Source organism: Gadus chalcogrammus, chromosome 1 (genome assembly GCF_026213295.1).
Source record: "Gadus chalcogrammus isolate NIFS_2021 chromosome 1, NIFS_Gcha_1.0, whole genome shotgun sequence".
Lineage (NCBI taxonomy): Eukaryota > Metazoa > Chordata > Actinopteri > Gadiformes > Gadidae > Gadus > Gadus chalcogrammus.
Genome location: NC_079412.1, coordinates 9,668,843 through 9,685,013, shown reverse-complemented (window position 1 = coordinate 9,685,013; position 16,171 = coordinate 9,668,843). Strand labels below are relative to the sequence as shown.

The window sequence follows — 16,171 nt, the reverse complement described above, 5'->3', positions numbered from 1 at the left end:
ATAATAAATAAACCAAACTAGGCTCTCTGTAACATTGTGCCCCACACAAAAAGCTGATATTTGTTCCTGTCTTGCCAAACATGATCAAGATAAATCCATTGCGCTGGGAAGTTAGTTGTGTGTATTTCCCCGCGTCTGCTTCCTAGTGTGCCCTTTTGCTGGTAACAAGGAAACAATGCTTTAGCTCAGCAAAACAGAAGGCTCTCTCGTAGGGAGAGAAAGACATCCTCCTGACACTTTTATAACCAATTAAACGTGGAACATGACAGCGGCACATTCAATAGGACTGCGCTTGACGCAAAGAACACGTTCAACCTATGTATTTTTGCTTGTGCTGTGCCAAATAAATGATCTCTCAAGAAATGTGCTGCATCATGTATAATGCAAAGCTGAATGGCAATGTCAAAGGCATTGTCTCATTTTTTAATAGAATGACGGCAGCAAACTAGGGGGTTCCAAGACAATTATGCTAAGTGTGACAGCCCCGAGTCCAGGGGCAGGAGACTTGAATTCCCGGTATTGTCCATGGAGATGTTGATCAAATATGAAAGGTTTGCATGCCCGAGGGAGAGGGGGGGGCGGGGAGCCGGGCAGGTTTGTGCTTGAAAGGAGTGAATGAACATCTTCTCATGTCTTAATCTGCAACAGTTGGGGGATTTACAGTAGGGGCTAATGCTGCTAAAGTGGAGGGTCTACACAGAAGGTAGGTTCACTAATTCACTTCTTTCTCATGATCACAGAGGTGGATTTACCCTCACACATGTTTGTTTATCCTCCCTTACGGAGGGGAACATTGATTAGAGCAGGACATTTATGCTTGTGGTTTTCCTCCGTTTGTCAAAGATTGTGGGAACATTGTTCACAGAGGCTGAAAGTGATTTGCAAGATCCTCGTATTGCTTTGGCTGATCCTGCAAGCCTTGAACATAGATTATGCAGACGTTGACCTGTAAAGTGAAGCATTTTATTAGAATGCATGGTAGCATGTAGCAGGCATTCAACAAAATTCTGAAACAATAGCTTCGATTGAAGTTTCCAATTCCTTTTAGTGAGTATTTCTCAGGAAAAGAATGTTCCACTCGAGTCGACACAGAAACGGTTTGACGGTTAACTGAAAAAGTTAAGAATACTCTAACGGATGAGCACAATTAGCCCATCACTCTTGTTTATTCTTGTAACACTTCTTCGTTTTGACCTCTTCTATCCGAGTCTTCAAAGCTGACAATTAACGGCTCAGATCACACCGAATCACACGCACACACTGATCTGTCACCTCATCTTTGCTTCTCTCAGCTCTTTCTTTTCCCAGCCTGTTACCACGTAGGGTGGGGTACGTTAAGAGAATGTACTGTGTGACGTGTGCTGGAGGGACGTTGGAACCCATTTCCACTCACCTGTCGTTCGGCAGCCTGGCCCCCTTTAGACAAACGCAATGGGTTTTTCTGAGCTTCTGAAACGGTTTGAAAGAACAGGTAGAAGCCGTTGGGCAATGTGCCAGTGTTGACATAGGCCCGGCTGACATTAGTCGACGACATGCAAAATACTAACAAACTCAGGCTGCTGTGTTTTTCACAACCCCCCCCCCCCTCTCATAGACACAAAAACATACAGACACACATACATATATCTACACAAACCTGCCCAGGCCTCTTTGTAATCATTGATGAGTCTTATAAAGCATGTCTGTGTTAGCTTTGCTGTGTTTTTACAGTACAAGGCAGAAGCCTGTTCATGAGGAGAGCAGATATGCAGTGTGTCTGTAGGTCCCTTGGGCACTATTCGTCAAGATTAACATGCCCGCTTCTTTCCCAACACTTCTTACCATTGCCGCCAATCAAACACAATGGAAAGCGACCAAAAGGACCTACACAATTATTATATCAATATTTCTTTGTTATGTATGACATTGTTGTTTTCCTTGCTTTGGGGCTGGTTATTAATTGTAATTTCATGCCTAATTTACTCTTTGTGTTGAACAGCGTCCCCAATACCAGTATTCTGCGTTGTTTCTTCCTGTACCTATTAACCGTAAAGGGGTCTTCATTAGGTAGAGAGGAGGAGCAAGAGGAGCAATTTAATTACATAGAGGGGTTATGACGTCAAGCTGCATTAGAGAGCACCTTTAAACGTCCCCGCACTGGACGAGGTGATGACTCATGTAGAATTCATCTCAATGAGATGACACGACATCCTCCAAATGATACGACTCTCTGCACTTATGATTGAATTAATGACCAAGTAGTGGAATCCACGTGGTGGGATGGATGAAAGAAAGGGCGATCGAGGGGAATATCCTGTCGTCTCAGGTTCCCATAGTGTAGGCCATGCTAAGCTCCTCCCCCGAACCATCAGGGGTCACCAGGAGGTCACTGCGAGTGGCACCCAACGGGCTGACCGCAGCGGCATCGTGTGTGTGTTGACGCACGGCATCCACAGTCTGCGGTACAAAGAAAATAACCAGACACACACACACACACACACACACACACACACACACACCCAGAGGAAAGCCAGAGGTCTTTGATTGTCTCGCATGCCACTTAGTCATACAGGAAGGAGCGGAGGGAGCAGTGGAGGAAAGGGAAGGAATGAGGGAGGGAGGTAGGAAGGAACCGGAGGGCAAGGCCTGCCCTGAGAACCCTGGAGTAGAAAGAGGCCGTAGCTTTGCTGTAGCTTAGGTTCACCATTAAAATACGAATGAGTTAGCATGCAGAGGCACTGTTGTTGAATGCTCCAATAGCCATTTGAACCAAATAAACCTCCTAAACTATCTCCTGCTAGCGCTAGTCAGACGGAGCTAGACCGAGTTAGTCGAAGCGAAACGAGCGAACGCCCGCTCTAATTAGTTCACTTCAGCGTGTCTGCATTCCCTGGCTGCTTGTATTTACACTGCTGATGAAATGCTGAATGAAGCCTTTTTTTTTCTTCTGTTTCTTCTTTCCCTTCCCTTTGAACCCTCAGAGCATAACGTGTTCTCTACGGCACGAGGCAGTCGATTTTTATCGTTTCTTTCTTTCCTGTTATTGCGCTTTCTCACTGGAGTGTGATTATATGTTTTGCCCGACGATTCAGTCTGAGGCGGGAAAGCGGCAGCGGCTAGCCGTGCTGTTTTGTTTGGCTCAGAGATTGACTGCTGAGCTTCAGCTCCATGTTTTATAGCAGCAGACCTCCCCCCCCCCCTCCCCCTTCACTTTCTTTAAATTCCAAGTAATTGTGGCGCGAGGCACAAATGCTGCTAGGGTTACATGCGCTTGTTGCTGTGTGTTTACACTGACTCTATAAGCGAACGGGCATTAATTTCATCATGTCCGCCACCGCTGCCGCCTGCTTATCGCTAAAAGGTTTTTGGTTTCGGCTCTCGATTTGAAGAAAGCGAGGCAGTTCTTTGCCGTGTGCTAGACTGATCCCCAGACCTTGGCGGTATGGCCTGATGGCGTTGTGGAGCGCATTGGAGCCACACAGCCTCGGTGTGCAGGAAGGTTAGCGTGATGTAAAGGCAACGCCACAGTGAAATCTCAGTATGTCAGGGGGTTGGGGGTTGGGGGGGAGCTCGGCCTGGTCATAGTGGTCAGCCATAAACTACAATTCAGTTCAATTGCTGTGATTTATTCTCAGTCATTATTACTCTGTTCTCTGGCTTTTTACTGCTGTCACCCCCCATTCTTGATGATGGGGTTTCTTTTTTCTTTTTTTCTTTTCTCCCTTTCTAAGTCTATGTCTCTCTCTCTCTCTTTTTCTCTCTCGCTCTCTGTCCCTGAGTTGGGCCATTGCCTCTCTCTCTCTCTCTCTCTGGGATCGAGTCCCAGTCTCCCTTACTTCCTTAACAATGCTAATTTTAATCATCTCTCCAGCACAGATTAGTCTTTGATCAAAATGAACCGCTTTCCAGGAGGCGTGTTTGAGCTTGTGTTCGTGTATGTGCGGGTGTGTGTGTGTGTGTCTCTGAGTGTGTGAGTATGTGAGTGTACGTGCGTGTGTGTGCGGGTGTGTGTGCGAGTGTTTGCATGTGTGCGTATCTATGTGGGTCTCAGCGTGTGGGTGTGTGCGTGTGTGTGTGTGGGTGTGTGTGTGGACGTACACACTTGACTTCAACAGTCAACGGGAGTGTTTAGTTTGGATGGGCCTCCATAGGCCCCCCCATGTTTGCTCAATTATACCCATGGTCCTAGAGCCCCCCCCTCCCCATCCCCTCCCCGCTTAGGTTTTCCCACCTGGCATATGACATGATCTGCACTCCAAGTGCTGTATGAAGAAGAATGACCAGCTAGTGTTACCGAAGGCCCAGGTAGCCGTTGATGTCGTTGTGCTGCTTCTTCCTAAAGCAGATAGGACAGCTTCCATGTTGGCAGGTCCCCTGTGCTGCCCTTGTTACACTCTTTCATCTCACACCAGCGTTAAAATGTAGCCCTGATAACCATCCAAATGCTGCGGTCCCATCCCTCTTTTGACTGCCGGGCTGCGGCAGTCACTGGGTCTGGTGCCTAATAATTGTAGCAAAATGACTAAACTACAATCTTGAGTTGTGAGCTATTTCAGACATAGCGTCTACTAGTATGAGGAACTCAAACTCAAATTCAAGGGTGTTGAAAATAGCTCTGAGAGAGATATACACACAAGTTGGTACAAGTGACATTTGGATATACCAGAATACAGACGCTGTGGTAGAGTGAACATACTCACTGTGTTCAGGATATGGAAGCTACAGAATCAGGAGAGCTATCTCTTTCCTGCCTCTGCTCTCATAGACCCATGGGATTAAACACAGGGGCTTTTTCTGGTGTGGTTGATTGGTGTGTGTGCTCTTGTGGTTGTGTGTGTGGGGGTTTGCTACAGTACCTCTCTCTGTCTCCCACAAACACACGCACCCACGCAAGCACGCAGGAAAACACACACACAAACACACACACAAACACACACACACACACACACACACACACACACACACACACACAGTCACACACACACACACACACACACACACACACACACACACACACACACACACACACACACACACACACACACACACACACACACACACACACACACACACACACACACACACACACACACATACTGTGTAAGACTTCTGTACATGTATTGGCCCATATCTCCAGCAGGTAATAATGACTAACAGATAGCTGGGTCTAGACTCTAAAGCAAACACAACAGGCTAGTAATGACCTGTAATGTTCCACCTCTAATGTTAAATACGTTAGAGCCCAGGAAATTATAGTCTACGATAATTCCCAAAAAGCTCTCTCTCTCTCTCTGTCTCTCTCACTCTCTCTCTCACTACCTTCCTAGGGGCCTGCGTGCGACTAGTAACACAGTTCTGCATGCTTCTCTCGTGACTGGCTATACTAATGCTTGAACAAGGCGCCGCCGTTACTTCTGGTCCACACTCAAGACTTCAACCTCTCCATCTAAAGTGAATAATGCAGGGCTCAGAAGCTACTCTGCCCATAGACTGTGTTTCTGCCCGAGCCCTCTAGGTCGTCATGACATTCATAAACCTACCCCGTCTCCCTCGTCTCCCCCCCTCCCCAAGCCCTTCCCATCTTCCAGCCCCGAGCCCCCACATCATGCAGGGAAGGGAGGAGGGGATGTGTGACAAATCTGTCTTCGATAGCCTGCTAGCAAGTCTCTGAGCAGTTTTATGGGCTATATATCTTGCATTCTTGCGGTTAGAAAAGCAAAAAGAAAAAAGGAAATGGACCATGGACAAAAGAAGTGCCTGACCTCTGTTATTCCAATGGCATTATGTAACCACATAAATACATTAGACATGTTAGACAAGTGTTACTCTTTAGATAAGTAACTATGATGTACCGCTCTCTCTGAGACCTTACATGCAGAGGAAAAGCTGCTCCTACGGGGCTGGGTGTCACAGGAAGCCGGGCGCTGCTGATTTTCCACCCTGTACTGGCCAGCGCTCCGTCCTGTGAGTGGTTCACACGGAACAGGCCGGAAGGCATGAATGTGCACTTCAGCGCTGATCTAGCCAGCTAGCCAGCTAGCCAGCTAGCTCTGGTTCCCTGTCATCCATCCTATGCTGTTCTATCATGAGGGCTATCAGTGGTTCACACTACCCTGTGGGGTCGTTCTTAAACTAATCCACATTTGATGAATTACAAAAACAGACGAAATCCATGTTTTTCCATAAGAAAGATGCAGTCAGCATTTGACCTCGTCTGAGCCTACCAAGGAACGCAATGCTATCATGCAGGCTTGTCTTTTTTGTTATTTGTTATTATTAATGTTCTCAGAATAAGAGTGTAAACTACATGCTAATGCATTTAATTCCAAGCTTATGTCCTCACCTGCCGATGTTTCTGAGCTTTGCTCGGTTATGAACAATATCATTTTCAGGGTGTCTTTCTTTCGCCTTGTACTGCTCACGTCCAAGACTTACATTTGATACAAACATTGCTGCCTACTCACTACTCATTTATGACAAATGTTTTTTTAACCTAGGCCTGAAACTCCATATTTTCATGCAGTTGCGGTCAGCTCTGTGTGGCAGCCATACGATATGTCAGCTCCATGTGATGTCATTATTTCTGTGGCACAGCAACTCAAGCCGGCCGCACGCTTCATGTTAAGCTAGCTAACCAAAGCCTCCCTCCCACCCTCTGTGCAAACAGCAGAGATTTGACTACAGCAGCGCATTATGCTTGCTCCCCATATATTGTTCTAGGTGAGTAAGCGCCTAGTTTAACGCAACAAAGTGCTGTTATTGCCTGTAATTCAGGTGGGAATTTAGCTAAGGAGCTAGCTGCAGACTTTATCTCGTGGTGGTTTATTACCGCTGATAAATTAAATTAAAGTAGAGTGTTTGTGTTTGGTTGTGTGTGTGTGTGTGTGCTTGTGTGTGAGCGAAGTAGATTTCACAGGAAAACGTCTCTTTGTGTTTATGTGTGAATCATATAACCGCTGAACATCTGTTGCATTCAACACTCTCTGCTCGTGACACGTTTTGACATATTGGACGATGTTTACCCGACCAGGCAGCACAGCGGCGCCGCGCTCTCAACTGGAAGACCCTCTTTCTTTAAACATGCTAGTCACCGAGCACGGACGTCGCACACGGGCTCTGGAAAACCGCTTGAGCTTCTTCCTCCTAGCCTTTCATCTAGGGCTTTATCACTGTTATTGTTTCACCGGGGCTCCGTCTGGCTCTCCTCACAGCCCCGCGCTCGGCCTGGCGGTGACCCGCGCTGGGCTGGTAGCGTAGAGCGACCGTCGCCGCCAAGCCAGCGCCAGGAGGAGGAGGACGTAGTGTTTCCACGCCAGCCGCCGCTCGGTTCCTCGCTCACGCTGAAGGAGAGGAGCGGGTCGCCGGGGTTAGTTGGCTCAGCCCCCTCCCCTACCCGTCGACCGTTCAATGGCTTCCTCTCCTCAATAAATCACAGTGATATTAAGATAAGCTCGTCAAAGACTAGCGTCTGGAGCTACTGCTGGAGTGGATGGATTCACGGGCTCTGTGCATCATATAGTCTGAACCCGGGGTAGAGTGAGATCGGAGCACCACTGTGGATGGTGTAGTATTACCAGAGCTCTGGCCGTTGGAGCTCACCCGTCGTAGCTGGTGCTATTGAGCCACGGCCTTGAACTTCAATGTAACAGTAGGGGGGTGGGGCGGGGGGGAGGTGGAGCTGAGACCCTTCGGCGTGTGTTGAGGCCCAGTGTTTGTCTATGCTCTTCTACATGTTACCATGTGTGTATGAGCTGCAGCTAGAGAGAGAGAGAGAGGTGATGACGGGACGTGCAGAAGGCTGTGTGGCTGGCTATAAACATCATTAACCCGGACGAGAAGTACCCGGAGCTGCTGCTCCTGTCCTTGGTGTGAGTGTGTGCGTGCGTGTGTGTGTGCGTGTGTGTGTGTGTGTGTGTGTGTGTCTGTGTGTGTGTGTGTGTGTGTGTGTGTGTGTGTATATATTCTTAAATAGGCCACATGCCAGCGCTTACAAACTCATACTCAAATTCAGTAGTATATCAACAGTATACACACTACACTATACACTATACTACAGCAGGCCTTCAGTATATCCAGAAAACAATGGACTCTTCCTTCTCATTACAGTCGAGGTAATTAACAGAGGAATACTGTGTCTCTGCAAAGGGACATTAAGGAACATGCTGTTGTAGTTGACGCGTGCGTGGGTACACCGCCCTGCGTATCATCTACATGTTTCGCGACGTAACCTTCGCTCGGCTGTCCCCGATATACGAGCGCGATGGGGAACAGCGATCACGCGTTCTCTTCATGCTAATTGGATTGGCAGATAATTGATTACAGCGTGGAGCTCTCGCTGTGGCTGGCCCAGCGAGAGTGCGTGCGTATGTGTGTGTGTGTGTACACGTGCATGAACACACTCGTTTGATCTGACTATAATCCGGAGAGAAGAATTACTTTTTTTTCATCGCGGGTTGCAACAATACTGTGTATTAGTTTATAAATTCCTTGGACATCCATTCCAACCCGACCATGCATATCTTGACATTAGTGTACGCACAAGGCGGTCTTAGACTGAGCGTAGTGGCATCCCCCCTGGTGGGATGCTCAGCACCCCTACTCTCTTAGCCCAGCATGGGGTCCCCCCCCCCCCGCCACCCTGTCCCTATATGACTTGACAGCAGGGGGGAATACCACAGGATTAACTGGTGGGATCATCTATCAGTCCCTCCACCTCCGGCGCTCTGAGCTGATGTAACTCCACGGTGGACGCCGGCCCCATTGGGAGCCCGCTGGGTTAAATAACAGACGGCTGGCCGCTGCTCATTGGGTAATGAGTAGGCACTGTGTGCATTTAGAGGGAGCTGGTGGACGGAACAGTCTGCTTCTATCTGTGGTTTTGTTTTCGGTCTTTGTTTCACACACATCTCTCTCTCTCTCTCTCTCTCTCTCTCTCTCTCGCTCTCTCTGTTAAACCTCGCCCCTCTCCCCCTCCGTGGTGAATGTGCCAGCGAGGACTGTGTAAATTTGCTCCAGATAATGGTGGCTGCCATCGTGCCAGCTTGTAGAGTTGTGGCTGCAACGGCTTGTTACCCAGCTGGAGTAATGGATGCTTCTCCTTCCCTTCCCGCCTTCCTCTCTCTTCCTTCCTTCCTCTCCCTCTCACTCCCTCCCTCGCTCGCACACACACACCCAGACACACACACACACACACACACACACACACACACACACACACACACACACACACACACACACACACACACACACACACACACACACACACACACACACACACACACACACAAATGTGTGATCACGGTTTGTGTTTCACCCTCTCATGCTATGCACTCACTATATCCGCCCTTCACGCCTCGTCATGTATCTTCTCACATGACACTCACCCTTCCCCTCCACTCACCCCCCTCCTCTCCACACCTTCCTCTCACTCACCCCTCTTCTATTCCGATGGGTGGTGCTGTAGGTTTCCCTTGTTCAGCCTCTCAACCAGCTGCACTGTAATGCTACGGACACAGGGGAAGAAGAAGTAGGCTAGGAGACGGTGTGTCTATGTGTGTGTGTAAGTGTGTATACGCATGAGTGTGTGTGTGTATGTGTGTATCTGTCAGTGTGGGTATGTGTGTGTATGTGTTTGTGTGCATGTGTGTGTGTGTGCGCGTGTGAGTCAGAGAGCAGGAGATGAAAGGGAAGGAGATGTGTGCTGTCATTGGTGTATATTACTGCTGGCATTGAGAGTCTATTGCTCAACAGTCCTTGTTAGATTTTCCCATGAACCCCCCTCCCGCCCCCCACCTGACACATATCAGCACACTGCCAGGACTCTTCGGGGGTGCTTTACTCAGGGATTTGCCGTGATTATTTGACAGAAGGCTGTTTCCATCGACGGCGCTGGTGTGATTGGCAAGCTGAACACTGAACGCTGAGGCAGGGTCACAGTCCAATCTGGTGGAACGCAGCGCGGCCTCACGTAGATAACCTACGCACACAGCCATCGCATAAAGCAAATACTTGCTTACATGCACTTGAATACACACACACACACACACACACTGACCCATATTTGTTTGGGTTGATCTTCCATATCCTCCGGGCCCGGCCGTCTCCGGACCTAACCTCAGGGCTCTCGTTTTAGGTTGAGTGGCTCCGCCGCGGCCCAGGGTCACTTACGTCACCTGATTACAGGGAGGCCAAGGCCAACTGCACCACTGAGCAGCCACGCCGGCTCCATGGAGCATCGTCTCAGGCCAGAGTCCCTCAGGCCGTCCGCCGCACCTACCGCCTGCACCAGTGGCCCCTTAACCCATTTACCTGCTGGGAAAAGAAAGGCCTTGAAGCCATGGAACGGCTCGCCCATAAAACCACCGAATGACTTTGAAACAAACCGCCACACATTCCAGTCCACAGTTTTAATTGGATTTTTTTCCCCTCAGAAACAAGGAGGTAATTTATGACTCCTCGGGAAAAAGAATCGTACATTTCTGTATTCTAACGGGAATGCTATGATAATGTTCCCATCGAAATCACCCTGGTAATTAAACTGCCTGGAATTCTTCGTTTCATTTAGTAGATGAAGCGAAAGAAATGCAGCCTCTCATGGCTTCACATGAAATTGTCGTTTTTTAATTCCACAAGAGTGGTTTCAGTGGTGTTTTGCAATTACATCGGCATTACGTGCCATACCAGCCTCAATGTGATTCAATTTGACATGTATACCATGTTATTAACTTAGAGACATGTGTGTGCTTATCTTTTATAATGCATTACATTTAAATCCAGAATCATCAACCAGTGGAACTCGCCATCAGAAATGTCACTTTTCATTTCATGAGGCTCTCTCTCGCTCTCACTCGCTTTCTCTCTCACTCTCTCTCTCTCACACTCTAAATCTCTCTCTCTCTCTCTCTCTCTCTCTCTCTCTCTCTCTCTCTCTCTCTCTCTCTCTCTCTCTCTCCCACTTTCACACTCTCTCTCTCGCTATAGAGAGAGAGAGAGAGAGAATATGGACTCTCAGGCAGGAGGGATCAGGCCGCAACATTGGGGGACATGCTTTGGGGACACGTTAAGGCGTTTCCAATCTCATAAAACATGTGGGGTGTCAATCAAAGACCCCACTCAGTTCCACTTTGCGGCATAAGCTGAGGTGAGACCGGCTGATCCCGGTACGGTGACATCTGCCTCTGTTTGTTTGGCTCGCCCCCTCCCCCCCCCCCCCCCCAGCCCCAAAAGGGTTCCCCCCTCAATCCCATTGTAGAAGCCTTTTACAATTTAGATTTATGGAAATTACGTCTAATAGAAAGCTTGGTCCGCTGGATGACAGACAGATCTGATGAGACTTGCCCGGGGAAGATCACAACCCCACTGGGAACTGAGCCGCCAATTTGAAAAACTGGAGGGAAGGTAGGGGGTAGCTAGGGGGGACAGGTGGTTTAGAAGGGGGTGGGGTATGAGGATTATGAATGTATGGGTGTGTGTGTCTTAAGGTTTTGCATACACCAAGTAGGATGGGTTACGTTCTCCATGGAGATCAATATATAATTACTCCTATGTAAATGAATACGTACGATGCTTGATTAATGTTTTGTCAAACCCTCACACTGCCACCATTCCAGCAAAACATTCCTTCAACTATCATGATGAAAACAATAAATAATAAAATAAAAAGGGAAATTGTATTTAGCAAATGTGTGTGTGTGTTTTCTTATGCGTTTGTGCGCCTGTGCGCTCATGTGTACGTGTGTGTGTTTGCTTATGCATTTGTGCACCTGTGTGCGCATGTGTTTGTGTGTGTGTGTGTGTGTGTGTTCTTTGCAAGCCTTGTGGTATTTGTGTGTCTTAGATGTTGGGCGGAAAACTAGAGGGCGAGATGAATGAAGTGGGAATGGAAACATGTCATTCATCAAATGTAATCATTCTCCTCGAAAGACGCAGGTTGCATGCCGGGGGGGAAACTGCCCACAACGCTTGTGTGAACAGTAGCATTTTAGGGGGGGTGTGTCTCGAGGAGGATCCGGCTAAAGACAAAGATTAGACACACACGCCCTTGTTTGCACTCCAAAACATAACCTGTGTTTTTGTTGAGGACATGCCTCTCCTTTTGTGGGTGTTTTTGCTTGTATACGTGGCCATGGGTCTATATGCCAGAGAGAGAGAAAGCCAGAGTCAGAGAGACAGAGCGAGAGACAAGGCGGGGGTATTAACAGGCCTTTGTATTCATTAAAGGGAGTTGAAGCTCTTGGAGGTATTTGGTTGTGTCTTGGCCTGCTTTGTGTATCCTCGTGAGCCAGTGCACTAATATGGGTCACTTACAGAGACGCCGCTGCTAAACACTGGATGCACAGCGCCGCCTTAACGGAGCCCCGAGCGCTCCATGCTTAATCATGGACAAGTGCACATTCATTTTCTATGCTAAATTATACCCCTTTTTAGTCATAGCTCTGAGCCCAAGCGAGGATCGTGCGGTTAACAAAAACAAACAATCGCTTCATGTATTGGTAAAGCGTAACCTGCTCTCCCACTATTGGTGACCACAGAGTGAAACTAAAAACGCTGCGTCCCGTATTTTGTGGTCGTTGTAAATCTTAAGTGTGCCCGACTGGTATGCCGTCGAAACAGAGTCCCACACCGGTTAAGACGATAGCTGGATCTGCAAGGAGCCGCCGCAGTTTCACTGTCCTCCTCTCCCCTTGACTACTGGGTCATTTCCCTGTGGTGGATTAGAAGATGGATGGTCTCCGGCTGGCTGCTGATGGGTTCTGTGTTCTGGGAAGTGATCACGCGGGTCGGTGCAGAAGTGAGATCAGAGAAGAAAGGTTCTAGACTGCAGAACTGGAGTCGTCTTGTGATTCCAGCGAAGGGGGTGGCGCCTTAAAAGCGAGACTAATGGAGTCCAGCCTACCGCAAATTAATTATTTATTGGCTCATTTTTTGGGTTATGCAGTTTTTGTTGTGGAATATCAGTTGCTTTAAACAGCAGGATTTCATGCTTTTCATTAATCATTTGGGCAATAACGGATTAATCCTAGGCATGAAATTCCAAGCCATCATTTCCTTCTCCCTATCCCACAACAATAGAGCTATCACCCTAACAGGATTGCGGTTTTCTTTTCTTTATCTCCGCGCATACAATTGGTGTAAATAGGACTTGAGCAGATCAAACACATTTGGTCGCATTGTTAAGGAGCTTAGCTTGTCGGGGCGGAGTGGGGCGGGGTCCTGGGTGCACAGATAGATCTGCTGCTGCAGCCTATCCCGGGATGACTGGCACACAGCGCTGCTCCGGCGCAGATGTCAAAATGGGTTTCAAAAGCCACTTCTCTCCATGTCCATTCTTCCTTCTGCATCACTGACGACTGGGCCTCTGTGACCACAGCTCACAGCCGTATTGTTTGTGTGTGTGTTTTTGTGTGTGTGTGTGTGTGTGTGTGTGTGTGTGTGTGTGTGTGTGTGTGTGTGTGTGTGTGTGAGTGTGTGTGTGTGTGAGTGTGTGTGTGTGTGAGTGTGTGTGTGTGTGTGTGTGTGTGTGTGTGTGTGTGTGTGTGTGTATGTGTATGTGTCTGTTTGTGTGTGTGTGTGTGTGTGTGTCTTTGTATGTGTGTGTGTGTGTGTGTCTTTGTGTATGGGTGTGGGTGTGGGTGTGTGTGTGTGTGTGTGTGTGTGGGTCACTCACACCACGCCATTCTCTTCCTCTTCCGCTTCAAGCGTCCCGCCGTGGAGTATCGGAGGCTGCAGGGCTCCTCTTGCCGGAGATAATCAGCCACAATGCAGCTCCCTGTGCCCACAGTTGGCACCGCCGGCGCCCCCCCGCCCCGTTGCCAGGGCCAGCGCCAACGCCTGGGTGCGGGCAGCGCCGAGCAGCATCCAGGCATATTGACAGAGTGCGGGCCGTCAGTGGGATCCGTTCTGTCTAACAAGGGCTGGGAAGCAGCCTGCCAAACGCTCAGCTTTGTGAGCCGCGCTGTTCAAAAACATTGTGTCTGAGCGTCGTGTTCTGGGCTGCTTGAGCGTACGTTTACAGCTGTAACTCTCTCGCTCCATCTTGGCTAACTCCTCTTTCATCGTCTTACTCTGGCTGTCGTATAGAGGGTGAGATCAACACCTCGCGCTCGCTGTCCAAGAGCTTTGTTTGTCGTGCAGTGGCTGGACTGAAGGGAAGGGGGGTGGTGGGAATCGTAGCCAACACACAGTGCTTTGACATCATATGATATATCTTTGCCCGAGTGGGAGTTCAGAAAGATTCATGGCGTTTATCATGGCCATAAATCCTTAGATATACCTCTGTCAGATGAAGTCCTACAGTTGTCGCGTGTCTACAAATCACATTTCAAGCAGAAGAACTTGTGCTACATCTACGTTTACTGCGGTGAGTCAGCACAGAGGGAGCTGTGTTAATGCCCTCATGTTGGCTACTGTATGCTTTTAAGGCAGTGGGGAATCAAGGCTTGTTGCCAATAGAGAAATTCATGATAACATGTAGCATTGGCAGCACGATTGAGCGAGCACGTTTTAACATGTGTCTTACATAACACAGCCTAGATTCAATCCATCATACAAATGCTTGCTCAAACACAGGCCCGACACCAGATACTCTGTGTTCACCGGGTCACTTGGGTAACTTGTGGTTTAATACATGAGTCATTAACACAGCTGCCTCTGTTAATGCCCATTCCGGTAATTATATACTCCTCACTTTGAACTTTCTCAGACAAGGGATGGCTCCGCTCTAAAACTCTCCCTCTCTGCCCGCAAGTATTGAGGACGATGATGATGATGATGATGATGATGATGATGATGATGATGAGAAAGCTCTCTCAAGTGCAACAAATGGGTCTGGCAATCCATTTAAACATAAGAGTCCATCTGACTCATCCGACGATTCATTCGACCGAGAGCCTTACCAGCCGCGAGGCGTCGGACAAACCCTGTGTGGTCACTACTCAGTGCGTTTGGACTGCGGAGGCTTCCACTGCAGCAGGAGTGATGCATATGGTCTCTCTCGTGGGAAGGAGGGACGCGGATGGGGTTTGAAGGTGGTGTATATTTATGCAGGGCCAGGGGAGGCGGAGGGGGGAGGGTTGGCTTTGGGGGCCTGGGTTGGTTTTAAAGCCCCTAAAGGGCAGAAGACTTCAGGGCTTTGGGGAGGCGGCCGGGGGGGGGGCAGAAAGCGCTGGCTCAGCAGGAGGCTGATTAAACCCCCAGAGGTTTTTTTCCTTCCTCACATCCACAACGCGCAAACTCAAACAAAGGGGAAGCAGGCAGAGCAGGCAGGCAACTGAAGGTGGGTGAATGAGAGCAAAGTATGTGTGTGTGTGTTGGTGGAGGGGGGGGGGGGGGCGCTCGCTTCTTCACTTCCCAGCAGCTCTTCTTCTTCCTTTAACGGCCCTGCTAGTAAAACGCTCCGGGGACGAGGGCGGCTCCCACACCTCAAGCTGCGCACACGCCGCTGTACAGCACGACAGGGCCTCTGGGCTGCTGTTTATGGACCCGTGGATCAATACCTCGCCCCGGAGTCTGTGTTTAAGTCTCCGCCGACTAGCATGCCCGTTGATCACATCGTGTTGGGGGGGGGGGGGGGGGGGGGCTAGGACAACGACGACAGACATTTCCACAGTTTGCACGACGACACGGTTCAGAGGATTTTAAAAAATCTGCAGCGCAAATCAGATCCGCCTGGAGCTGGCACGTGGTCGTAGCGGAGTTGTTTCTCTTTTCCTCTCGATGGCGTTGCATTGTACTCCACGCTCCCGGATCCCTGTTTGAGCGCCTGCTAAACCAAGGCGCCGCCGCCACTGAATATTCCGGCCGCATCCTTCACCCCTCATCCTCCGTGGCCCCCGCTGCTGGAAATGCTAATGCAGAGCGTGACGAACGATGTAGGGCCGTCTCCGCCGCGTTAAAAGCCCCTGGCGGCGCTGTGTCACTCCCCAGCTTACCTCCTCCAGCAACCTCCAGTAATTACCCTTGTTGTATCGCCACGCCTCATCATACTTGATTTTAGGATGCGCCGCCATTGTCTCTCTCCCCGGTTAGCCCCGAACACTGCTCGCTTCTGACGGAGCGCACTGATAACACCGGGGGAACGAGGCACGGGCACGGGCACGCGCACGCACCCACACACTCATCCACATAAGAGTACGCACACACACACGCATGCTCAAAACGCACACACACTCACGCACACACTCATGCACAAATG

The 16,171-nt window shown here is 49.2% G+C and overlaps 1 protein-coding gene across 2 annotated transcripts in view; it reads left to right on the top strand.

The window, feature by feature from the left end:
- Positions 1–16,171, top strand: part of plxna2 (plexin A2) — a 190,500-nt gene that overhangs the window by 8,669 nt on the left and 165,660 nt on the right. Inside the window, exon 1 of one of the 2 annotated variants that reach the window (XM_056587861.1) lies at positions 617–703. The exons of the other annotated variant lie outside the window; for it this stretch is intronic. Within the exon in view, the coding sequence (XP_056443836.1) occupies positions 673–703 (31 nt within the window). The 5' untranslated portion in view covers positions 617–672. Of the gene's footprint in view, positions 1–616; positions 704–16,171 lie in introns of those variants that run through there. 2 annotated transcript variants of the gene reach the window in all.